The 23,689-nt window shown below is 48.5% G+C and overlaps 1 protein-coding gene across 4 annotated transcripts in view; it reads left to right on the top strand.

The window, feature by feature from the left end:
• The window catches only part of IGDCC4 (immunoglobulin superfamily DCC subclass member 4), a 198,021-nt gene that overhangs the window by 162,294 nt on the left and 12,038 nt on the right, over positions 1 to 23,689 (top strand). For all 4 annotated transcript variants that reach the window (XM_075006688.1, XM_075006686.1, XM_075006689.1 and 1 more), the window contains 4 exons: positions 497 to 634; positions 1,196 to 1,301; positions 2,682 to 2,907; positions 20,336 to 20,500. In XM_075006688.1, the coding sequence (XP_074862789.1) occupies positions 497 to 634; positions 1,196 to 1,301; positions 2,682 to 2,907; positions 20,336 to 20,500 (635 nt within the window). The remainder of the gene's footprint in view (positions 1 to 496; positions 635 to 1,195; positions 1,302 to 2,681; positions 2,908 to 20,335; positions 20,501 to 23,689) is intronic.

The following is a 23,689-nucleotide window of genomic DNA, read 5'->3' as shown; positions in this document are numbered from 1 at the left end:
ACTGGGCTCCTCGGTGGGGCGTGCCATTTCGGAAAGGGGTGCAGCACGATCAGCTGCTGAGTCTCAGGCTCATCCGTCTCATTAAACATTGTGAAATATGTTCCTGTTTTTAGGTCTGTGTATCGACATTCATACACCGATTAATGTTTTTTCAGTCTACAGATCTGTATTTTCCTACACGTGGCAAAGGTGTTTTTTTTTTCTTTTCCCCCCGCATGAACATAACCAAAACTTCCGTCGTTTTGGGTTACAGTAGACAGGATGTGGGGCCTGACTTGAAGGTTTGCTCACCCCTGAATTAGTGTAGCAGCCAGGGAGCCTTTGATGTGATTACTCTCACGAGTTAAGTTTCACTTATGTTGGGTCAGCCAGCGTATTAGTTAGCTGAAACATACCCATCCTCGGGTAGAAATGGTACCTCCTTACAGCATGCAGCAACACCCCCAGGAAGCACTTAACCTCTAAACATTAACCCTCCTGGCCCCTTTTTGCACAGGAAATATTTTCAGCACCGAGGTGCACGGCTTGGAGAGCGACACCAGGTACTATTTTAAGATGGGAGCGAAGACGGTTGCAGGATCGGGGCCGTACTCGAACGTAAAGGATGTGCACACCCTCCGCGAGAGGCTGTCAGGTAGGCCAGCTTTTATTCGCCTGGGGAGCACAGCATGGTCCTGCAGAGTGGCGCTGAGCCTGGAGTCTGCTCCATCCTGGCCCTTAGTTAGCAATGTCAGTTCGATTTGTGTGCAGGCGAACGCCTGATCCCACCGCGTGATGCTCAGAATGTGAACGTGCGTAAACCCATGCAGGGATGAGGTGGAATTCAGTGCATGCACAGCTCTTTAGGGCGGTTGCCTATACCTGTCTCAGGGTGAGATTTGGCTGAAGTTCCTCACCTTGCAGCAGTCCCATTTGTTCATGTAGCATTAAGGCAGCTGACTTTCATCTGCTTCCACGGTCACTGCCCGGCACGACTTACAATAATAGCGTGGTGTCTGCTTATCTGTTTGTGTGTATTCGGGAGTGACGGGATCATGTTGGGGTTTGCCCATCCCTTTTACCCGGGGCTTTGGGGAACGCTAGACCTGGATCACTGATCGGGCCCATTTTGCATATACGCCCCCAAAGTTGGTGGTTTTCTCAATGCACCTGTTTGGGCTCGAGATGCTGACTTGACTCTGTCCTTGCCTGCTAGATGTCCTGGATATCCACTCGGTCACCGGGATCATCGTGGGAGTCTGCTTAGGTCTCCTCTGCATACTCTTCTGTATGTGCGCCAGTTTCCGCAGCAGCAAGCAGAGGTACGTGTTGCATTCCCCGGGCGGCCAGGAGAAAAGCACCCCTTTGGAACAGCACAAAAGCCCGAGCCAATTCATTCCCACACTGAGATGGGCTGTGCTAGGGAACAATTGAATTTAAGGCTGTGGCAGGCCATAGGAATAATCTATGTCCTTCAGTGTCAGGTCCCGTCTCCATAAGGCTGCTTTGAGGGTGTACTGGCAAAGGAGCGCTCTTTAATGAACGTAGCACTCTGTTTTGGTGCAAAACCAATTACTCTACCAATGCAAATGAAATAAAAGCAACTGCAACAGCCTACGATCCCACAGAAGAGACTAATTGCCCTACCAAAGAGCATCTACCTGTCTCCATGGCTGTGTGTATGCAGCATGGCTCCGATGCGTCTGGGTGCCTGGCTGCTGGTTGTAGGTGGGCACTACACAGCTTTCGGAGCTTCCTGCTGGGAAGCGTGTTGGAGTCCCTTCCTTCCTGGTGGAGCAGACTGGGCCAGCAGGATCAGGACCAGATCCTCATTCGGGGCATGTTGGCCTCCCTGGGTTCTCTCGTCTGACCTCGGTGTCCGAACCTGCCGGTAGGGGCGTATGAAGGAAGTTGTTTGAAGACCAGCTTTGACATAAACTGTGGTTTGTGGGAGAGGCATTGTGAGTGGGGAGCTTGAGCACAGGGCTGGGAACTAGGCACTCCTGAAGTCTCATCCAGGGTCTGCCACCCGCCCAGCCCAGCACACAGGCCCGCTGATGGGGCGGTGTTTCAAACTTCGGCAGCAGCCAGAGGCCTGAGCCCCTCTGAAGTGTCGGCAGCACGGCTCCGCCATTCCGCAACAGGAGGGACCCAGTGCTGCTGCCTGCTCTAGGTCCCCGCTTTCAGGGCACGGAGCCGGGCCCCCACTCACCTTTCCTCAGGACCTGCGGTGGCTGTCGGCCCTGCTGCCGTCACACAGCCACTCTCTGGCACCGATGAGATAGGGATGAGGAAATGTCTCTGCTTCCCGCGGGAGTGAGGCTCCTGAGGGAGAGGTGAATCCTAGCCCTGCTCTCTCGCTCATGTAAGAGGACCCAAAGCACCAGCCACTGGGCTCAGCTGATGGGTACATTGCACAGACTGCTCACTGTGCTGGCTACAGAGCCCTCGCTCTGGGTGCATCGGCCCCGGGGCCTAGGCGTTGGGCCTGAGTGCTGAGCGCTGCACCTGGCAGAGCAGGCAAAAGCAGGTCTGGGCCTGGTGACAACAGCCCAAGCAAAGAGGGACAGTTTGGTTCAGCGTCTCCCACTGCTGACGACTGGGGCGATCATGCCCTTTGAGCTCTGATTGGCTGGGTGGGGGAACGCAGGGCTGCTCGCTCCCCAGGTGGAAACCTTGGCTTGTTTTCTCGTCCCTTGCAGGGAGGCGCTGCCAGGCCTGGATTCTCAACCCGCTGGGAACCGCGCCTCCCATCACCGGGGAAGGCAGGGACCACCCGGGCCCAGCGCCAAGTCCGAGTCTCATGAGCTGGAATCCCTCATGTCCGTTCTCTCTGAAGAGGCTCCCTTGCCCCCAGTGGACATCACGGAGCTGACGGAAGTGCACAGCCTCATCCACACCAGCCTCTCTGATGATGCCGTTCCCGAGGTAGGAAAGGTATTGTCAGTGCAGGGGCTCACCTCTGGCTTCTTCTGCCTCTGTGCAACTCCAGCTCCTCTCCAGGAGCACAGCTCTGGGCTTAGAGCGGCTCTGCCTCTGGGAGAACTGCACTGCTTTTGCTCCACCCAGGTCCTTCGCACCCAAAAGAGAGGAGAGCCTGGGTTTGTTCCAGGCTGATCACTGTGGCCTCTGTATTTGTAACTGACAACCGGTGGACTCAAAGCTGGGACCTCTGGAGCTTAGTGCAGGAGCTTCTACTGTTTGCGCTAAAAGCCAGCTGGGTATCGGCTAAGGCTGTAGAGGAGACACAGTCTTTCTCTCTGTCAGGGGTCTAGGTGCCACTACCTGGAACAGTGAACCACACCCAGTAGGTGTGTGGGTTACGCACTGAATGCAGATGTCACGGTGACCTTCACAGCTAGAGGCCCAAGGGGTGGGACGGGGGAAAATGTCTCACCCACTCGGTGTACTTAGCACTAACATGAATCTGCTCGGACCAGACCACGATCGTCCTTTAGAATCTAACAGTGTTGAGAAGAATAGAGTTCTGTAGGAAACAAATAGGGATTTTTTAGAAATGAAACCTATAGTATGCTGGGGTTTTTTTTTTCGAAGCTTTGCTTCTCCTGTGGAATTCTAGAGGAGGATTATAAATCTCCATTACATTCTATGGGATGACTTAAAATTTCTGTATAGAGCAGTCCTCGTGATCTAATATTGGACTTTTCTATAAGGGTTCTACTGAAAACCAGATTGTACCATCCTTGAAGGTCAGCCATGCGCATTCTACAGAGGGATTCCCCTTCTTCAAAGGTGGACAGACATGCAGAGATGAGTTGGGTTTGGCATGTCTATGGGCTAGTGGCAATATCATTTCAGATGCTGGTGTTTGCTAGCAATGAGCCTAAATCCCCCAGGTTTTGGATCTAGACTTTCTCGAAGTCGGATGGTATTCTGAACCAGGGCCTGTGTTTGGACCAGTCTATGGTTTTGATAGGACTGATCCAGAGCCCATTGAAGTCAATAGAAAGACTCCCCATTGGCTTCTGTAGAATTTGAATCTGGTCCCATGTTAGCTCCTTAAGCCCTGCTGTACAGCTTGTCCCTCAAAAGACCTCCACAATAGCACACTGCAATTCTATGAAGCAGAACTTCCTCCAGCCTTTTGGTAAGAAAGATAATGGTGCTCTCCACGGGGCTGTCTGTCAAGCCATTACTCTGCTTCAGTTGCAAGTTCGATGCAATTTAATGACCCTGACCAAAAACTTGGCTCTCCACTTGGGACAAATAATTTTACCAGGCTCTTGTGGCACTCTGTGAGTGCAAAGAGAGATGTTCTAGCTCAAGCAGACATTACGGGCTTGATGCAGAAATGACCAGGTGAAATGCTAGGGCCTGTGTCATGCAAGCATTTGAGTATAATGGTCCCTTCTGGGCTTAGAATCCATTGATCTATGAGAGAAGGTGAAAGTGTTTGCAGGCAAAGTGCGAAAGATGATGGCAATTTCTCTTTGGGTTGAAGCAGTAAGATTCTCTGTTTAGTGAAAACCACAGAAAATGACGTGTTGCCAAGGAGAGAGCATTGGAAGCAAAGCCACGATGCTGACTTGGAGAGTTTATATTGGGAATTTTCTGAGGGTTTTTGGAAAGAAAATTGGTTTGTCTAGTCTGTATTGGGGATGCTCTCAGGAGCCAATCTTACTAAAGTCTTGACCACCCTAAGTTCTTGGCAGCCATGAACGCCATGGATTAGCAGTCGGATTTCCAATGGGAATAGTGACGTTCATACATTTAATATATGCTTTCTGCAAGTGCTCTCTCTCTGTATTAATTTAAAATGGGCATCTTTTATACAAAGCATGGGGTGAATACCATTGAATGGAGCTTGTGTTTTGATTTGTGGATCTATGTGTTTGGAGGCATTCTCTGAGCTCTGTGTAATTTGCCTGACGTTGCCTTGTCTTTCTCTGCTCCCTGCCCCCTTTTCTCGCTCAAGCTTGTCTGAAGCATTTCATTCCATTAGGGAACCTTTAATTGGCCTAATTTAGTTAATCTGTTTATGTCTTTCTTTGTAACCCGGGGAGAGTGTGTAAGGTAATTAGGAGGTTGAGTAAAACAGGCGCATTGTGAGCAACCGGGATTTCATGTTTGCATCAATCATCTGCTTGTATGTCACTGGTGTTAAGGTGTATTCATGATCGCAAACTTTAATCAAATCGAAGTGCAAAATAAGAGGGACTTGTGAGAGGCTGGCACTGCAGCCCAGCCTTGGAAAGTTTACCTCTTCGTTAGAGATCATGCGGACACGTTCTTTTTGGTACTCCACATCCTTGTCTGCCTTTCCCGTCACAACAGTCGAAACGGTTCACCTTGGTTTCCCAGATGTTCTTCTGGATCCAGGCTAACAGGAAGAGACAGGAGAGAGAGTGAGGGATCCTGGGTGGCAGTCACAGCTGTTGGTAGTGACACTACCAGGGGGTTGGGTTTCCCTTTTCTTTTCTTTTTTAACAGGCCCTTCTATTAAAAAAGGAACTCCTTTGTATCAAGGGATACTTAGCCCCTGATCTCTGCGTCAGGGGCCCCAGAAGTAAAGCCCAGTTAGGTCACTTTCCTCCAGCCTTTTGGGGATAATAAATGCAGATCTCTCTGTAGATACTGCCCAGGAATTTAATCACTGGCCATGCACGTGATCTGCAGCACTGCCAATCAGAATCTGTTCAGGGCTTATCAGAGAGAGTTCAGGATCTGAGTCCCGTCTTGGTGCGCAGCAGATGGATTATCAAAGATTAAAGGTTTGCACAGTGTATCATCTGGCCACAATTGAATCTGCTGTGGAGGAGGCTAGCGAATGCTCCGACGTCCAGGGTTTCCCTTTCAGTCTCAACCTGCCGTAGCTTCTCACAGCTTGGCCGGACCTAGCTGCCTGCAGTGTTGGATGGACTATGCCACGGAGATGGACATGCCTATATTCAAGCACTGTAAAGTCTTCTGCGGCATCTTCAGCGTATTCCCAGTCAGTCAGAATCCCGACTCCCCCATGAAATTATACTGGTGATCCTGGGTGAGCAGAGAGAGGCAGGAGATTTAGTCTGCGTGGCTCGGAAGATTGAAGCCTGCTCAGAGCCATGTCTGCAAAACTAAGCCAGTGACTGTCTAGCTCTTGTACACTGATTAAGTCAGGAATGTCTTTTTGGGTCATGTGTGTTACCCACTGGACAGCAAACCATATGCATTAGCCTCGAGGATGTCAAGGAGGCATGTATGTGTTTGAGACAGAAACTGCCAGCAGATGGGATAAATTAAGTATCCACACTCTCTGCAGAGCTGCTCTCAGGGATTATCTCAGCCTGTTTCAGCATGGGGTGCAGGTGGAGTCCCATGCACCCCTCCCCCTGCCAGGGGCTGGATGCAGTCAGCTTTCTGTAACCTCTGCAATGCAGGGCCCTGATTCAGCAATGAGGCATGTGTGGGAAGCCTAGCAGGTGTTTTACGTGCTCTGCTGAATTAGGTCCCTTGCTTTCCCTGGTGGGTTTAGCCTCTGTAACATGCTAGTGTGGTTTTCCGGCTTCCCAGTACCAGCATCACATGGGGCAGGGAAGGGAGGCTACACCCTGAAAAGGGTGATTCAGCAGCTGTGCATGCCAGTGTCACAGGAATCACTGGGTCTGGCCAAGCACACAGCACCTGCTGGCATGGACCATGTCCCCACATCTCCAGCTGTAGCTCAGAAGACACGTGTTCTTAACAGAGAATGGAGGGGCCCAGTGGTTAGGGCTCTAGACTGTCACATGGGACACCTGGTTTCAGTTCCCTTGTCTACTTCAGACTGACTGTGAGCAAGTCACTAGAGCCTCCCTATACCTCAGTTTTCCTATCTGTAGAATGGGACTAAGAACGTCACCTTGTGGCACAGGGGTGAATAGAGAGTGTGAGCTGCTATCCTGGTAGGGGCCAGGTAAGATTTGTGGCCATTACAATGTTCATTAACCTCTTCCTGTTTTGTTTTGTTTCATAAATAACTCCAGCTGAATTGTAACTCTGCACCTCAGTCTTATGGGAAGGGAGCACTGGGAAGTAGCTGCCATCACTCCCCTCCCTTCATTCGAAGGGCTTTAAAATCTGGTGGGAGATGTCACTGAATGCTGAAGAAATGAAATCCCTGCTTGTGCATTGCAAGGAGTGGAGCACTATTTTGTTACAAAGAAATAAATACAAATACGAGGGCCCATGCCTTCAAAAGGTAACGGGATGAAGCCCATCTGTGTACCTATAGATAGAGCCGCACCAAATTCACAGTCCATTCTGGTCAACTTCATGATCAGAGGATTTTTAAACTAGCAAATGTTCATTATTTCTGCTGTGTTATAATTGTAGGAGTCCTTCCCAGTGTTTCCTTGTGCTTTTCTGTGGCCATTCAGGAAAGAGCTGAATGCTGCCCAGCTGGTTGTCAGAGCGCCCACCGTTTTTTTTGTTTGCTTCTACAGGTGATGCACGTGCCTTGGCGCACAAAAATTTATTCTGCACCCAGGTGGACAAAATCTGCACATGGATGGAAAAGCTTAGTGGGACCATTGGTCCTGGCCCAAAATGGAGTAGGGGTTGGGGGGAGGGGCTTGCAAGATTCTACTCGGTTGCGGTACTGCTACTCTTTCTTCTGCACCGCTGAACTGGGCAGGGGGAGAGCGGCAGCTGCTGAGCAGCAGTCCAGTTTTGAAAGCAGAGCCGCCACCAGCAGCAGTGCAGAAGGAAGGGTGGTGCGGTATGGCATTGCCACCCTTATGTCTGCACTGCTGACTGCAGTGCTGGGCCCCTGGCAGCAGCTGCTGCTGTCCTGGCGCCCAGCTCTGAAGGCAGCAGTGCGGAAGGAAGTGTAGCATGGTACGGGATTGCCACTCTTACGTCTGTGCGTCTGCATTCAGTGCTGGGCCCTTGTCAGCAGCTGCTGCTCTTCTGACGCCCAGCTCTGAAGGCGGCAGTGTGGTGCTAAGGGTGGCATGGTGTGGTATTGCCCTCCTTACATCTGTGGTGTGGGGTGCTGCCTTCAGAGCTGGGCTCCCGGCCAACAGCCACCACTCAGCTTTGCAGGCAGCACAGAAGGATGGCAATATGAGCCCCCTTAAATAACCTCATGGTTGCCCCTGTAACTGCCTTTTGGATCAGGACCTACAAGTTAAGAAATTCTGGTCGCCCCCATGAAATCAATTTAGTATATCGTAAAAGGGCCCAAAAGACCAGATGTCCCGTGGAGAGACCAGACTTTGCAGCCTGTGGTGTGTTTTTCAGGGCCATGCCTTTGGCAGCGACCCACTCAAAGGAGAAGGAGAGGTTACTCCCTCTGTACAGTAGCTGGGCATCTTTCCACGTGTCTCCCTATGGGTGCTCCATTACCCACTCTCCTTCCCCTCTGCTTTGCAGTCGCCCTTGTGATGCTGTGCCGTGTTCTGTTTGCCCGTGCAGCAGTATATAGCCTCACTGAGGGCACAGGTGTGCGTGGGGCAAGTGCATGGGTGAGCCAATGGTCCCTGATTTTTGATCCAAAGGCACCGCGTGCATTGTGCACCAGAAGAGGAGAATCCGGAGGTGAGGAGCTGTTTAAGGAAACGACCTCTGTTAACACAGGAGTAGAGATGAACTAGTTAGCAATAAGTTTAGCCTTGAAATTGTTTGGAGGCTGCTGAGCCTCAGGGGAGTGAGGCCCTCTGACCCCCTCCCAACAGGAGCAGTGAGAGCAACAGAAATGAATTTAAGGTTAAGCTTGATCAGTGGCTGCAGTGAATGTTGTAACGAGGTTGCCTGCAACGGCAAGTGGTCCAGTGGCTGGAGATGGGAGACTAGCAAGAGGGCTCTGAGTCACTACAGAAAACTGTTTCCTTGGGGTGTGGCTGGTGGGTCTCACCTACATGCTCAGGGTCCAACTGGTCACCATATTTGGGCTCTGGAAGGAATTTTCCACCAGGTCACATTCTCCTCCAGTTCCCACGGGTAGATCTGGTGCTGCAGCGGGCATCATCACCATCATCATCATCACCAATAACCGTGGGCTCAGCGCCCGTCGGGGTCTGATGCCCCTCTCACTGTTTCCTTTCCATCTTTCCCTGTCCAGTGCGGAGTGGCTTAGTTTCTGTAGACTAGCTCCACACCAATCTACTACATCATCTACCCATTCTCTGTGGGGTCTGCCTCTCCTGTTCGAACCGTCCATTGTGCCGAATACTAGAGTCTTGATTTTTCATTCGTCGTTCATTGTGCAAATATATCCAAATAGTTGTAGCTTCCATTTTATAACCTTCTGCAGCAGGTTCTCTTTTGGCTGTATCTTCCTATATAATTCCTCACTGGTGACCTTCTGCATCCATCCTATTCTCAGAATCTTTCTATAACAACTTCTTTTGAACACCAATATTCTTCTTTTCGAATCTTTCGTTATCACCCGTCTCACATCCGTACAACATGCTGCTGAATACACACGTTTTCAAGGCGCCCAGCTTCGTTCTTAAGCTAATCGCTTTGCTTTTCCAGATCTTATCCATCGCCTTCAAACTTGCTCTTGCTTTCGCTATTCTAGTCGCTATTTCCTTCTTACAGTCTAGCTCATATGTTATGTTGCTCCCCAGATATGTGAACTTCTCTACATTTTCTAGTTCAATATCATCCACACTGATCTTCCTTCCTGTTTCCTTATCTCCAAATACCATTGTTTTTGTTATATCCATGTTCGCAGTCAGTCCGTACCGCTTCCCTTCTTCGTTTAACACCCGCAACGTTCTCGCTAGCTTCTCCTCATCTTCCTCAGTGATAACTATATCATCTGCGAACCTCAAGTTGTTAATTCTTTTCCCGTGCGCAGATATCCCTTCTACCTTTTCCTTGATCTTGTCCATCGCTCTCTCCAGATGTGCGATGAAGATACTTGGCGCTTTCTGTACAACTGGACTCTCTTCCAAAGCTCCCGCCTTGCTGGGCCAAGGTTACTGCTCAGGAGCCATCAGAAGTGGCCCATCCATAGACAGAGCCCTGTCAAGCTCACAGTCCATTCTGGTCTCCTTCAGAGCTGGGCAGCGGGAGAGCGACAGCTGCCAAGCAGGCACCCCATTTTGGAGGCAGAGACTCTGCCAGCAGCGGTGTGGCAGGAAGGGTGACCTGGTACCGTATTGCCACCCTTATGTCGGTGCTGCTGCTGGCAGAGCTGGGCTCCCGGCCAACAGCCTCTGTGCAGGTCTGAGAACACAAAGAAGGAAGGGTGGCAACACAACCTCCCTGTGCCATGACCTTGTGATGCCCCCGTAACCCCCTTTTGGGTCAGGACCCCAAATTTGAGAAACTCTGGTCTCCCCCCGAAATTGATTTCGTATGGGGGAAGAGCACCTGAAAGACCAGATTCCACATGGAGAAACCAGATTTCATGGGCTGTGACGCGATTTTCATGGCTGTGAATTTGGTAGGGCTCCAACTGCAGAACCGGGCGGAGCGAAATGCAGCCTGTGGGCCAGAGCCTGCCTATCAAACGTTTGGATCCAGCCTACCTCAACCGGCCAGGCTGCTAACGTCCTGCAGGGCGCTTGGACAGGCTGTCTCCGGGCAGGAGCTACAAGGGCAGAGCTCGTGGCACGGGCAGCGTGCAGAGACCTGCTGCCCTCCTCTCCCCAAGGGGCGCACAGAGAGAGGCTTGCCTGCAGTTCCCAGCCAGATTGTGCACCTGGCACCCTGCCCCCCTCTTACACTTCTGTCCCCTGCCTGGAGATCCCACCCGCACCCAAACGCCCTCCCAGACTCTGCACCCTCCTCATTAAAGGGGTAGAAAAGTGTAGGCCCATGACCACTTCCCAAACTCTTGGAGTGGCCCCCCGTGGGAATTGCTGACCACCCCTGCTATAGAGCATGGGCGTGCGTGTCGAGTGCACCAGGATCACCAGTGCTGAAAGCCTCAAACCCTGCTGCTCCTTGAGCAGGCAGCCGCTCGCAGGCTGTCGTCATTGCAGCCACAGGTCCCTGCTCTGCATGCTGCTAACCCGCGCAGGCTCCCAGGCTGCTGTCCCTTTCTCTGGTGGCGACGTGAAAAGGAAATCTGCCTGCTGAGCGAAGGAGGCTTTTGTAGTCGCTTTGTGCAGGATGCTTCCTCCCGCGCTCAGAGCGGTGGGATTAGTCTTTAGCTGGAAGGGCAGGCTTCTCCCGCCTCTTCCAAGCCTGTAGCCAGCCACTAGAGGATGCAAGAGCCCAGCGCGTGCGTACTGCACCCTGCCCTTCCCCTCTCTTTCTGGAGTGACGTCCCCCACTAGACTGACCGGGCTGGGTCTGTGCATGCCCATGCGCCTGGTCTGTGCCCAGCAATGCACACATCCACCCCCCGCATCGTCCGTCCATCCCTGTGGCTCTGGATCCGTGCACAGCAGATGGGTTGCACCATATTCACTTAGAGAAGTTGCCAGATGGACATCCCTCGGAGATGGAAGTCTCCTGGTTCTCCAGAGATCAGAGCAGCGTGACAGGCTTCCTGCCATCCCTGTGTGCTGTCAAGCAAGACCTGGTTAACAGAAAGCCGGCTGTAGGGGCAGGAGAGTAGGTCAGTCTTTGTGATCCAGTCACTCCCTACACCCAGTGCTGTGGCTGCCAACCAAACAACCCGCAGGGAAGTGACTTCCTGTCCCTAGGAACTGAAATGAAACTGCTCATTTCACTGGGCTGTCCTGGGTTTGCATTGGACCCAGAGATGAAAAGCTGCATCATTGCCCCCTTAATTATCCAGCCCGTTCCTGTCAGGTTCTGACACTCACAGAAGGGGTGTGCCGCCCAGTGGTGTGGCCAGAACTATGCAGGAACAAGCTCTTGCTCTTCTGTGGGGCTTTGCATTGGTAGGTTTCATTAGTGCCCGTTGAAAGGCGGGGAAACTGAGACCCAGAGCTGTGAAGTGACTTCACCAAGGTCACTCAATAGCAGTGTCAGAACCAGGACCAGGAATACCAGAACCAGGAATAATTCCAGCTGTGCTACTGATTTCACTTCATTTCTTCCCACCTCAATCCTCTCCTTCTGTAACATGAATACAATTGATAACACTTACCAGCCCCACAGGGTTATCACGGGGCTTTCTTGATTTAAAAAGTGCTTTGAGTTACCCAGCTGAAATATGCTCTGTATGTGCAGTCCGGTTGTCACAGAGTGTGGGGATCGCCAGACCCTGCACCTCCTCCGCAGTCAGATGCGACTCTCATTGAGCAGGAAGAACAGAAGGTTTGTTAATCGATAGGGAGACAGCGGAGAACGGACTTGTCAGCACAGAAACTGGGAGCAGTCAGTACAATCCATCTTGGGGATGGGGGCCCGGAGGGAGTCCCTGGGCTGGAGCCCTGGCCCTCCTCCCTCCTGCCCACCATCCACCTGGACGAGACCGCCCCACTCAACAGCACAGTTCCAATTCAAACCAACCAGCCCCCTCCCCCACCACCACCAGTTTGTCCTGTTTCCAGGGGAAGAAGGGTGCTGCCTATTTGCCTGGGTTACAAAGGGTATGAGGGCCATTGAGTATATGTGAGCATCTCACCGAAGCACCCAGCACCAACTATGCATTGACACTGTGCCTAGGGAAACTGAGGCACCCCTCTTGGGTTGCTACAGGACAGCAGGAAACAATATGTAACCTGAGCAGGGGCATAGAACCCTCACACCCCCACTCTGTTGCACTGCTATTGTTCTTGATCAGGATCTTTGAACAGCTCATGGTGCAGCCAGTGTTCACTGCACTTGCTTTTACACACTTGGATGTAGCTGGGATAGCAGGAAATTTTTAACTAGCAAATAGGCTCTGGGGCTCTAAATCATTCAACCAGAAATCTGGTGTGTTGTGACCACCATGTGCTTGAAGTGTTGGCCGTGTGTTCAGTGCTTCATAGGGTCTCTCCTGCTCCGAATTCACCTGCGCGCTCTTGGTTTGGCTTTTGATTTTTGCTTTAATTATATTACTGTGGCACCAAGATGCTCCAAGTGAGACTGGAGGCCCTGCTACATTGGGTTTCCTATCAACCCCTAGTTAAAGAGTCCCTGTGCTGAAGAGCTTCCAGTCTGAGACAGGGGAAAGAAAGTATTATCAGACCCATGCTGCAGGTGAGAACACTGAGGCCTGGAGAAACTAAGTACAGCAACGTGCTAGCAGAGCCGAGAATTGAACAGCCTCTCCAGCCCGGTATGTTGGCCACAAGGTCACCCTTTCTCCTTAGAAATAAACCCCTGAACCACTCAGCTATAATGAGAGCTCGTCAGTACTGCAGGGGAGCTATCAGCAAACGCCAGCGGGGAGTGGTCTGGTGTACTGCTAGCAGCTGCTTTAGCCAGAGGAGAGTCCTGTCCGGTCTGGGATCATTCTGAGTCTGTCAAATGCAGGTTTGTCGTTGCCATTAGGAGGACTGCGAATGTGCCAGCAGGCTGACTAGTCTCATCATTGGGCTTTCTCCTCGCAGCTCCCTTTTCCTCCCAGATGCACCTCCTAAACCCCACAGCCTTTGGTCTCCAGCAGCACAGGCAGTAAATAACGCTTGGAATCCAGTGGCGAAAGGCAGTACTGTTGTTTCTCTCCAGGGGCCTGGGGGCGGGGGTGATACAGGGAGAAGGAGGGGGGTTGAAAATTTTCCTTCAAAACTGTTTGTGCCTGGAGGAAGCGTTCCGTAAAACGTGGATGCTGAAAACTCAACCAACACCCAAACATTTCTGAAATGGAGATAATGCTGGAGTGTCTCATGGGAGTTGTTGTTTGGCTGCCTTATGTCCCCTTTCTTCTTGCTAGGGCATGCTCTGCAGTGAACTGCTGTTCCCATGATACAACACAGAGCCTCAGGACAAGGGTGCTGAGTAGTGCATCATGGGACATGTAATCTAGCTTTTTTCATTTTAGTTGAACTCTGGGGGGACGGGGGAGCATTTTCCCTCCACAGCCCTGTTCCTGGTGACAACTAATGGCAAGTTCTTCTTTGAGATGCGTGTCCTTACGGGTGCTCCCCTGTAGGTGCAGGGCTGCACGTACACCCATTAGAGTGGCCCCTGGGCCTACAGGGCAGCAACCATAAGGGGACACATCTCGAAGAACCTTCGTTACTGCACAAGGCGAGTAACTTCCTGTTTTCTTCATCTCAAGTGGTAAAGGCCAGAACTGTGTTTTATATCGGGGTCCAACCTTCCTTCATTGTGTCCCTGCTGCCTACTGTGATGTCTATATGTTTGCATAATATGGGGTCACTGTACCCATCTACCGACTTCTGTAATGAATCCGCTCTCTTCAGCGTGGGGCACGGCTGATATTTCCCAGCATTGTCTTGCCTGGGATTTAAACCGAGTCTAAGCCGATTTGTTCCCAAAGCAAACAAGGTTTCAGGGTGGGCTGATGATGTGTGAGGCAGTGTTCTTTAGACTCCTTTGGCACTGGGGCTTTAAATGGCTACATACAGTATTTGAAGTGCGCATCCCCAGCTACGAGTGTTGCAGGAAATCACTCGCTGTTGCTGGTGAGGGAAACCTGAGCCAATATCAGGGTTGCTTATATTACAAAGACATTGCAATGAAAAGATCTGTTTGCTCCGATAAGAGTTCAGCTGAAACTGAAATGTCTGCAATCAGTTCTTTATTGGAAGATGGCTACATTTTCATTCTCTCCTTTGACAAGGACAGTTTACTGTTGAGAGTGATTCCTCCCCCCCCACCCTGATTAAATCTGAGTGTGACTGGCACTCCCTTCTCCAGCTAATCCACTGTAGAAGTCCAGAGACCATTTTCCTAATTTTCTACAGCCTCCCCCAAGGTCTTCTCAAACTGAACTTTAGCAAACAGACCTGCAGCTTGTTGGAAGTGCTTGACCTAGGAGATATTAATTCCAAAGGCGGGGTGGGGATTTTTTTTTTTTTTTCGGTAAATGGAGCGGACTTGAATAACATGGTATACGGTTGCCTGGGGAAGCGAAGGGGTTTTCTCTTTTTGTTTGTTGAAAATAGAAATCGGGTACAAAAAATCACTTTGCTCTTCATTGCAGCTAATTTCAGCCAGGGCTGAACGGTCTGTTCCCAGAGTCATCAAGACCTATGTAAACACGGCAGATTGACATTTCCGCTAGCAGCTGCTCCTTTGGGGATTACACCGGGATTGCTGTTTCTTTCCACATGTTGGGTTTGCACAGGAAGCCCACAAGAAGAGTGTGGGGGGCGTGTTTTGTGTGTGCAGGTATCTCTGCTAGTGTGTGCACATGCCAGTATCTATAATACCACAAACAGGAATGCATGTGTGTCTGTCTGGCTACGTCTACACGTGAAGCCTACATCGAAGTAGCTTATTTCGATGTAGCGACATCGAAATAGGCTATTTCAATGAATAACGTCTACACGTCCTCCAGGGCTGGCAACGTCGACATTCAACATCGACGTTGCGCAGCACCACATCGAAATAGGCGCTGCGAGGGAACATCTACACGCCAAAGTAGCACACATGGAAATAGGGGTGCCAGGCACAGCTGCAGACAGGGTCACAGGGCGGACTCAACAGCAAGCCGCTCCCTTAAAGGGCCCCTCCCAGACACAGTTGCACTAAACAACACAAGATCCACAGAGCCAACAACTGGTTGCAGACCCTGTGCATGCAGCATGGATCCCCAGCTGCAGCAGCAGCAGCCAGAAGCCCTGGGCTAAGGGCTGCTGCCCACGGTGACCATAGAGCCCCGCAGGGGCTGGAGAGAGAGCATCTCTCAACCCCTCAGCTGATGGCCGCCATGGCAGACCCCGCTATTTCGATGTTGCGGGACGCGGATCGTCTACACGTGCCCTACTTCGAAGTAGGGTGCTATTCCCATCCCCTCATGGGGTTAGCGGCTTCGACGTCTCGCCGCCTAATGTCGATGTTAATGTCGAAATAGCGCCCAACACGTGCAGCCGTGACGGGTGCTGTTTCGAAGTTAGTGCCGCTACTTCGAAGTAGCGTGCACGTGTAGACACAGCTTCTGTGTGTCTAGTGTGAAACATACAGACTTTATTAATATGTTCTCTGGAAAAAGTCGCTAATCAGCCAGACCTATCAGCACAAAGCCATTCAGATGGAGCAAATTAGTGTAATTAAATGCCGTTCCATTTATTAATATTCCTTATTGTGTTTCGAGACATCACTGGTCTGGTTTCTCCTGATTTACAATTAATTTATCACTGACCCAAACAAGGCAGGGGGTGGGGGTGTTGGGCTGGAACAGACTGCGTTGTTATGTGACCTGACCAGTGGCAGGGAAGCTTGCTCCATGAGGAGCCCAATTCCAGCTTTGAAAATGAGCATCTGCAGTCCACAGCTTTGGAGTCACAGTCTCTTGTTCGGAAGCACATTGCTGCACGAACATCATCTTTGATAGCCCGTCTCTCCAGGCCTGATCCTGGAGCAAAGGGACTTTAGTGGGAGCAAGGGTTGGCCTGAGAGATTTTTGTGCATAGCAGCTATCCCCTAGAGAGATGTGACCCTGCGTCATGTTGAGCACCCTAGGTTGCTGTTTGAAGTCCAAGTGGACTGAGGGCTCTCAGCACCTCCAAAGCGTGTACATGAGTGTTTTGTTTTTATTTGCCAGACGCCAGTCCCGACAAGCCAGCGTAGCATCTGATTTGTGCAAGTGACTGCCTGAAATGCTCGGCTTACGTACAACATCTGGTCCCGCATTTCTATCTCCCTTCCAGCCAGATGGACTGAGGCACAAGGAGGTCAAATGACTCATACAAGGTCACAGTGGTGTCAGAAGCCTAGCTGCTCTTGCAGAGAGATGCAGGCTTTGTGATATACTCACTGGGCTTTAGATCTAGAGAGAGAGAGAGACAAAAGGGGAGAGATTTTCCCCCATTAAAATCTTACAGCTTCCTCCCCGCCCCCATGCATTTCCCTTGTTCTCAGGGAATTTATCCTTTGTGAGACAAATAGACCACTAAAGAAAAAGAGGGTTATATTTCTGTTTGGCCTCCTAGGCAGAAAGAGGAATGGCTCTCCACGCACTAAGCTTTTGGTAATAAGGTGAGTCCACATAAACACAAGGTTGCCCCAGTAAACTCAAGCCCTGCAAAGAAATCACCTCTTTCTGTGAACTAATAGTCTTGAGCTGTGAAATAATCTGTGCTCTTAAAGACACACATTTCCCATGCACAGAGGTGTGCATTCAACAGTTTATTGCAAGGGGAAGCCAAGAGAACCCTGAACAAATTGCATTCAGCCCATATAATTTAATTAGATCTACAAACAAGGTAACACTGTTTGCCTGGGGGATTTGAATCTCAGTGAGGAATAGCTTGGTGGTCTGCTTATAAAAAAAAAAAAAAGAGAGAGAGAGACACCCCTGCCCCAGTTTTGTGCCTCTGTATTGGTGAGGCTGCCACATTGCTTGTGTGGGCTTGGACTTAGAGCAGACCATCCATTCATATTGTGTAGAGCGATCAGTCTAACTCCATCTTCAGACCTGAACGTGGATGTGCCTTGATAGCTTACTTCTGTGGAGAGTCATTCTGCATAGTGCAGAATACTGATTGCTCCAATCACTAAAGTAAATGATGCCATCAGACAATACCAAAATACCCATTTATTTCCAAAAAGGCCATTTCTTCCTGTCACTCAATGAATTTTCAATAGGTTAGAACCGTTCCTGGCTTCTTTTTGCCTCACATTTCTCCCTGTGGGGAGCAGATGCATTCTCCCACAGTAAAATCCACATTTTTCCATTCTACCCAAAGGAAAATGGTCCATAAATCAGCTTCTCCCTGGATCTTGCTCTGATTTTCTCAACCATGGCCTCCTGCCCCCTGGGCTCCACCCAAATCTTACCTCTAGCTTGTTTCCATCACTTTCCTGTGATGCTGTAGTGCGTTAGTGAACGTACTACAATGCCAATTGTAGGACTCTGGTGTAGTTAATCCACCTTCTTGAGAGGCGGTAGCTATGCCCCTCTGTCTACACTCCAGGTTGTGCTGGTATAATTGTGTCATGCAGGGGGTGTGGATTTTCTCACCCTGAGCAATGTAGTTATACTGCTATAGGGAGCAGGGATGGGGTGTGTAGTGTAGACCTGGTTTAAGCAGGCAAGTTTACTTTTAAGATGAAAGTGTTACCAGAAGAGAGAAGAATCATAAGATTTCCTGGGCAGCCTTTCTGAGGCAGAGTGCCGGAGTTTGACCTTTTGACCTCTGTCTACGGTCGAGTGCTGGTGATACTTTTAAAGACACTAATAGACCACTTACAGAAGCTTCATTAATAAATAAATGAAGAGGCAGAGATTTACCATTTAGGCAGTTGGTAGCATTAACTGGTCTTTTGTTAATCCACAGGCAGCCTGGCTTTGAGCAAGCTCCCGCCTGCATGGGGGGAGGCGGGGCTGAGCTCCCATCTCGTGTACCAAGGAAAATCGACTTGCGTGCCACTCTTGACGCCCGAACCGGAGTTGCTGACCCCTGTTCTAACCCTGCCAGCTGTGTGCAAAAGTCCTTTCTTTGCCTGTTGGTCTCTGGGGAATCCAGTCTGAACTAGTATATACAAGCCTCTGACAGTGGTGGTACTGCTGTGGAAGTGTTACACATGTTCCCAGTCACCTCACACTGTTCTTAGTTTCTGGCCATCTGTGGTCCCCATCTACCATGGGATTACAGCCATCCCTAGCCTCCAAGGTCAAAGGTAGCTTGTCAGCCCAGAAGATAGTTGTTGTTGGGCCCAGGGCAAGCACCTCAGTTGCGGTTATTATACTGAAATGTCTAACAAAGAGATGTTCTTGAGACGTTATTAGGTTTTTCTTCTGTCAGCTAGAAAAGGTGAGAAGCTGTGGCAGCCATGTTTGCTGTGGGCATGTGAATGGTAAGCTTTAAGGGCAGCAGCCAGTGAGAGTGCAAGGAATTGCATATTGCAGAAGGACTGAAAACTATGATATCCATCAGTGAGTCAGCAACCATGCAGCATCCCAGCCCTCTGATTGGTTTAGACCATTTTATTTTGGTATAATACACAGTAATTCTGAAATTCACTTGTTTCCACTCCATGTGTGGATTGATTGTAGCTGTTGCTGAACCTGGTAAACCATTTTGCCAGTTTCCTAGTATGAGATTTGCAGGAGAATTTAAAAAGCACCCGATTTTTTGAGCCCTCAGTCGCTACATGCATGCCTACATGTGCTGCATATTGGAGGTGCAAACGTTTGCCTACACCTTTGAACACCGCCATATACCCCAGGGTTAAAATGCACCCCTGAAAACCCCCTTCACCTTAAGGGAGTTTGCAGGTGCACCCTCTAACTCTCACATGGGCATGGGTGATAAATGTTTTGTGAGGTCCGTGCTGGTTTTTGTACCTGTGAAGTGTGGGTAAACAGATGCAGGTGTGCAGTTTTGATGTATGCACACACAAGAGGAAGCTGGACAGAGGATCGGCTGATGATTTGGCCCAGAATGGGATCCTTCCTTATAGAAAACATGAAAAATGGGATAGTTCAAATAACAACATTCTAAAGGATTCTATCTGTTGTGGGGGACCTTTGACAGCAAGAGGCAGAGGGGTGTATTGGAGACTGACATTCTAATCTTACTGAGCCACTGCTTGATATTATGCAAGTCAGTTAGCTTCTCTCCACCTGCATTTCTCCACATATATGGACATAATCTTTATCTGTCTTTATAAAGTGCTTTGAGATTGTTATATGAAAGTAGCTATAGATGTGCAGAGTATTACTCCTGCTGGCTCCGACCACCTACTGTTTTGTACATGCAGTAGGGTGTGATGCCAAACCAGTTGAGGTGAAAGAGCATTTTCCCTGCTGACTTCAACAAGCTTTGAATTAGACCATCAGCAGGCAGATGCATGCAGTGTGCGGCTACATGGCAAGTTGCATCCTCTTGGTCATAATCTCTACAAAAGCAACGGAGACCCCTGTGTTTGATTTGGAGCCAGAGTGGCACAGGAAGTGTATTAGCAATATTGGCTCAGAACTAAGAAAACCCAGTTATTCACTTGCTCTGCGTTACACCATAACAAATCAGTGCACTAAACCCTCTGTGTCCTGTGGTGATGTCAGTTTGTTCAAAAACGACAAGAAGTCCTGTGGCACCTTTATAGACTAAGAGGTGGTTTGAAGCATAAATTTCATCTGATGAAGCGGCTCTTTGCCCACGAAAGCTTATGCTCCAAAATATCTGTTAGTCTATGAGGTGCCATAGAACTTCTTGTTGTTTTTGAAGATACAGACTAACTCGGCTACCCCCGGTAGTTTGTTCAGGTTAGCATTGTGACACCATTGGAAGTGTGTTTGCTATCTTTAACCAACGTCTTTAAGCAACACGGTATTTCTCCAACTTCTCTTTTGTGTGTTTAAGTGCCGGTTCTTTCCGGTTTTTAGGGATAAGAATCTGTGTCCTGGAAATAATCTGATCCTGGTTCCCTTTTTATTCTGCAGTCTGCATGGAATAAATCAATTAACCAGAGCTGGACAAGTAGCGTAGCCAGATATGGAGATGCCGTTACAAAAGAGCCGACCACTGCTGTGAATGGAACGCTGACGCCTCCGTCTAATTCAGGACAAAAGCTTTTGCTCCAAGCCCTGGTTTATGATGCTGTTACGGTGGGTGTTGGTATTTTAGTGTTAGTAGCTTGTGCACTACAATTCCTTTATTATGTATCCCTTTGTCTTTTCCCTGGTTGAAGGGGGAGAGAAAAGATTTTCCCCGTAGAGTTGGTCTCAATTTGCTGCTGATTTTTTTTCCCCGTTGCCCAAGGATAACTCTACATGTTAGGTAATTTGGGATATGTGAGCAAAAGTTGTTTTATTTTCCAGGAGTCTTCTGTTTCTCCATGTTCTCACTCCCTTACTCTCACCAGTCCTGGAAATCTTGAATTGATGGGTTTGGAGTCAATTCCTTGTTAAGCTGATGGAGATGCTGCAGTTCTCTCGTCTGGAGAGCTGGAATCAGGCTCCAAAAGCAGATTTTTTTTTTTTAAATGTAGCAGTATGGTAAACTGTGTGGGAAATAGGTTATATTATACAATACCCAGCATAGAGAGCTATTAAGATCTATTATATCCCAACTCGGAGAAGGAATTGCATTTTTGTCTGTAGTAAGAGTCAAAAAGCAAAAGTTGTTTAAAATGCCTTGGAAAGCTAACATAAATTTCCATTATCCTTCATCTGCAGATCAGGAGAAAATTCAGGTATCGTTAATTCCAGAAAGGCCCGTTGTGATGATCAACTTCTAACAGTCCATAGAGCTTCCCAAAATACATTCCTAGAGCAGATGTTTTAGAAAAAGAGCCTGTCTTGATTCAAAACAATGTAAGGGATGCAGAACCCACTATGATTCTTGGTAAATTGTTCCAATGGTTAATTACTTTCACCATTATAAATTTACACCATATTTCCTGTCTGAATTTATCTAGCATCAAGGTCCAGCCATTGTACTGTATCACCTCTCTCTCTCTCTGATAGATTGAAGAACTCATTATTAAATATTTGTTCCCCATTTACTATAGATACTTACAACCTCTGATCACATCACCCCTTGGCCTGTTTTCTTTCGTTAAGCTAAATTGATTGAGCACATGAGCCTATTGCTGTAAGGCAGGTTTTCTAATCTTGCTTGGGCTCTTCCCTGAACCCTCTTCAATTTATCAGCAACTTTGTAATTCCCAGAGCTGGGCTACATAGTCTAACAGCAGTGCCAAATATAGAGGAAAAATAACTTCTTTGCTCTTCTTTGAGGTGTGTATGCATCTCAGCAGCACATTCTCTCTTTTGGCCAAAGAGTCATTTTGGGAGTTCATGTTCAACTGATTATCCACCCCACCCCACCCCACCCCAAATCTTTTTGGAGCTCACTGTTTCCCAGATACAGTGCCCATCACGTAAGTATGTTCCCCAACCTAGACGTTTACGTTTAGCTGTAGTAAACACACTGTTAGCATGCACCTAGTTTACGAGCTGATCCAAATAGCTTTAAATCGGTGATCTGTCCTTTTCATTATTTACCACTCTGTCATCTGCGGGTGTTAGTAGTGGTGACTCTGTTTTCTTCTACGTCCTTGATGAAAACATTAAATAGTTTAGTACCAAGACCTGATCCCTGCAGGACCCCAGTGGACACACACACACTTAATTTTGAGATCTACTGGTAGGAACCTACCAAATTCATGGTCCATTTTGGTCAATTTCACAGTCATAGGATTTAAAAAATCATAAAGGTAATGATTTTGGCCACTTAGGTCTGAAATTTTACCTTGTTGTAATTGTAAAGCCTGATTGAAAAAAGAGTTTTGTGTGGGAGGAGGGGGGCTGCAAGGTTATTACAGAGGAGGTTGTGATGCTGCTGCTGGCCTTCAGATCTGGGTACCTAGAGAGGGGTGGTGGCTGGCTGGGAGCCCAACTCTGAAGGCAAAGCTACACTAGCAGCAATGAAGAAGTAAGACTGGTATGATATGGTATCGCCACCCTTAGTTCTGCCCTGCTACTGCCAGGGCACTGCCTTCAGAACTGCCCAGACAACAGCCATCAGTAACAACAGCCAACAGCGGAAGTAAGGGTGGCAATACCATCTCTCTCTCTCTCATCCGGATCCCTGTTTGATAACTTTCCATGGAATCTGTACAGTACAGAGTAAAAGCTCACAAAAGACCATTTTCTCATGATCCGTGACATGAATTTGGTAGGTCCCTACCTATCGCTTTTTAATCCATTGAACGTGTGCCTTGTTACTTTTGTGGTGTTCTAGTTTTTAAATAAATTGTGTGGTACTCTCAAGTGCCTTACAGAAATCGGGGTGTGTCAGTACGATTACTCTAACAACCAAAGTTGTAGTCTCGTTTAAAAAAAACCAAAATCAAGTTTGTTTGACAGCCTCTATTGTCTGTAAATGCTCGTTGATTTGTGTTAATTAAACTACTCTCCTCTAATTCTTTATTAAGTGAGTCCCATATCAGCTGCTTCATTATGTTGACCAGGATCAATGTTAGACTGACAGCCCTGCATTATCCCTTTTAACTTTTTTTTAAAATATTGGCATTCCTGCTTTCTTCTAGTTGTCTGGAAGTTCCCCAGTGTTCTGAGATTTATTGAAAATCAGCATTAAGATGTCTGATATGGTGTTTTCAAACTTGGGAATACAGATTTATTCCAGAGAATCAATCATGTGCTAAAATCATAATCTCTGTAAAGGCCCATTCAAGCTATTTGATATAAACTCAGACTGGCTCTGTAAAACCAGAAATTTGCCTGCTGTTGCTTTCAGGTTTTCTCTTCTCTAGTAAGTACATCCACATATCCTGTGTTTCCTTCCTAGATGGCAGTGTGAAAATCAGTTGTACACAGGATGTAAGTAATGTTGTGTGGAGAGCTGACACAATGTTTTACAACTGAGTTATAGTGTACCATTTACAGCACAGTTTAGCTACCCATCAGAGTTTGTCAACAAAAGGAGAGAAGTGTTAACATATGTAAGTGTTGCATAAAATTGACTTCAATGGGAATTCAGAGAGTTACACATAGGATAGTTCACTTCCTTGTTTTGGGTTGTGTCCTTTTAGTAAGTGAAGTTGTTAACCAGCAAAGGCAATAAGCATTGAAAAGGTTTTAAATTTAATTTCCTAGAAGAATCTCTGTGGGCTTCCAAAATATAGAAATCCACATAGTAAACAAATTTTGGTTCAATAGAGTAACACCCCTCTTAAAAATAACAGCAAAGGACCCAAGTACATAGAGCAATATTTAAATATTGCAAGAGTGAAATCGTTTTGTTCTTTCTGATTCTAAGTGCTCTGTTTT

This window comes from Carettochelys insculpta, chromosome 12 (genome assembly GCF_033958435.1).
Source record: "Carettochelys insculpta isolate YL-2023 chromosome 12, ASM3395843v1, whole genome shotgun sequence".
NCBI classification, from domain to species: domain Eukaryota; kingdom Metazoa; phylum Chordata; order Testudines; family Carettochelyidae; genus Carettochelys; species Carettochelys insculpta.
The sequence above is the reverse complement of the archived record's forward strand: the minus strand, read 5'-3'. Positions and strand labels throughout refer to the sequence as shown.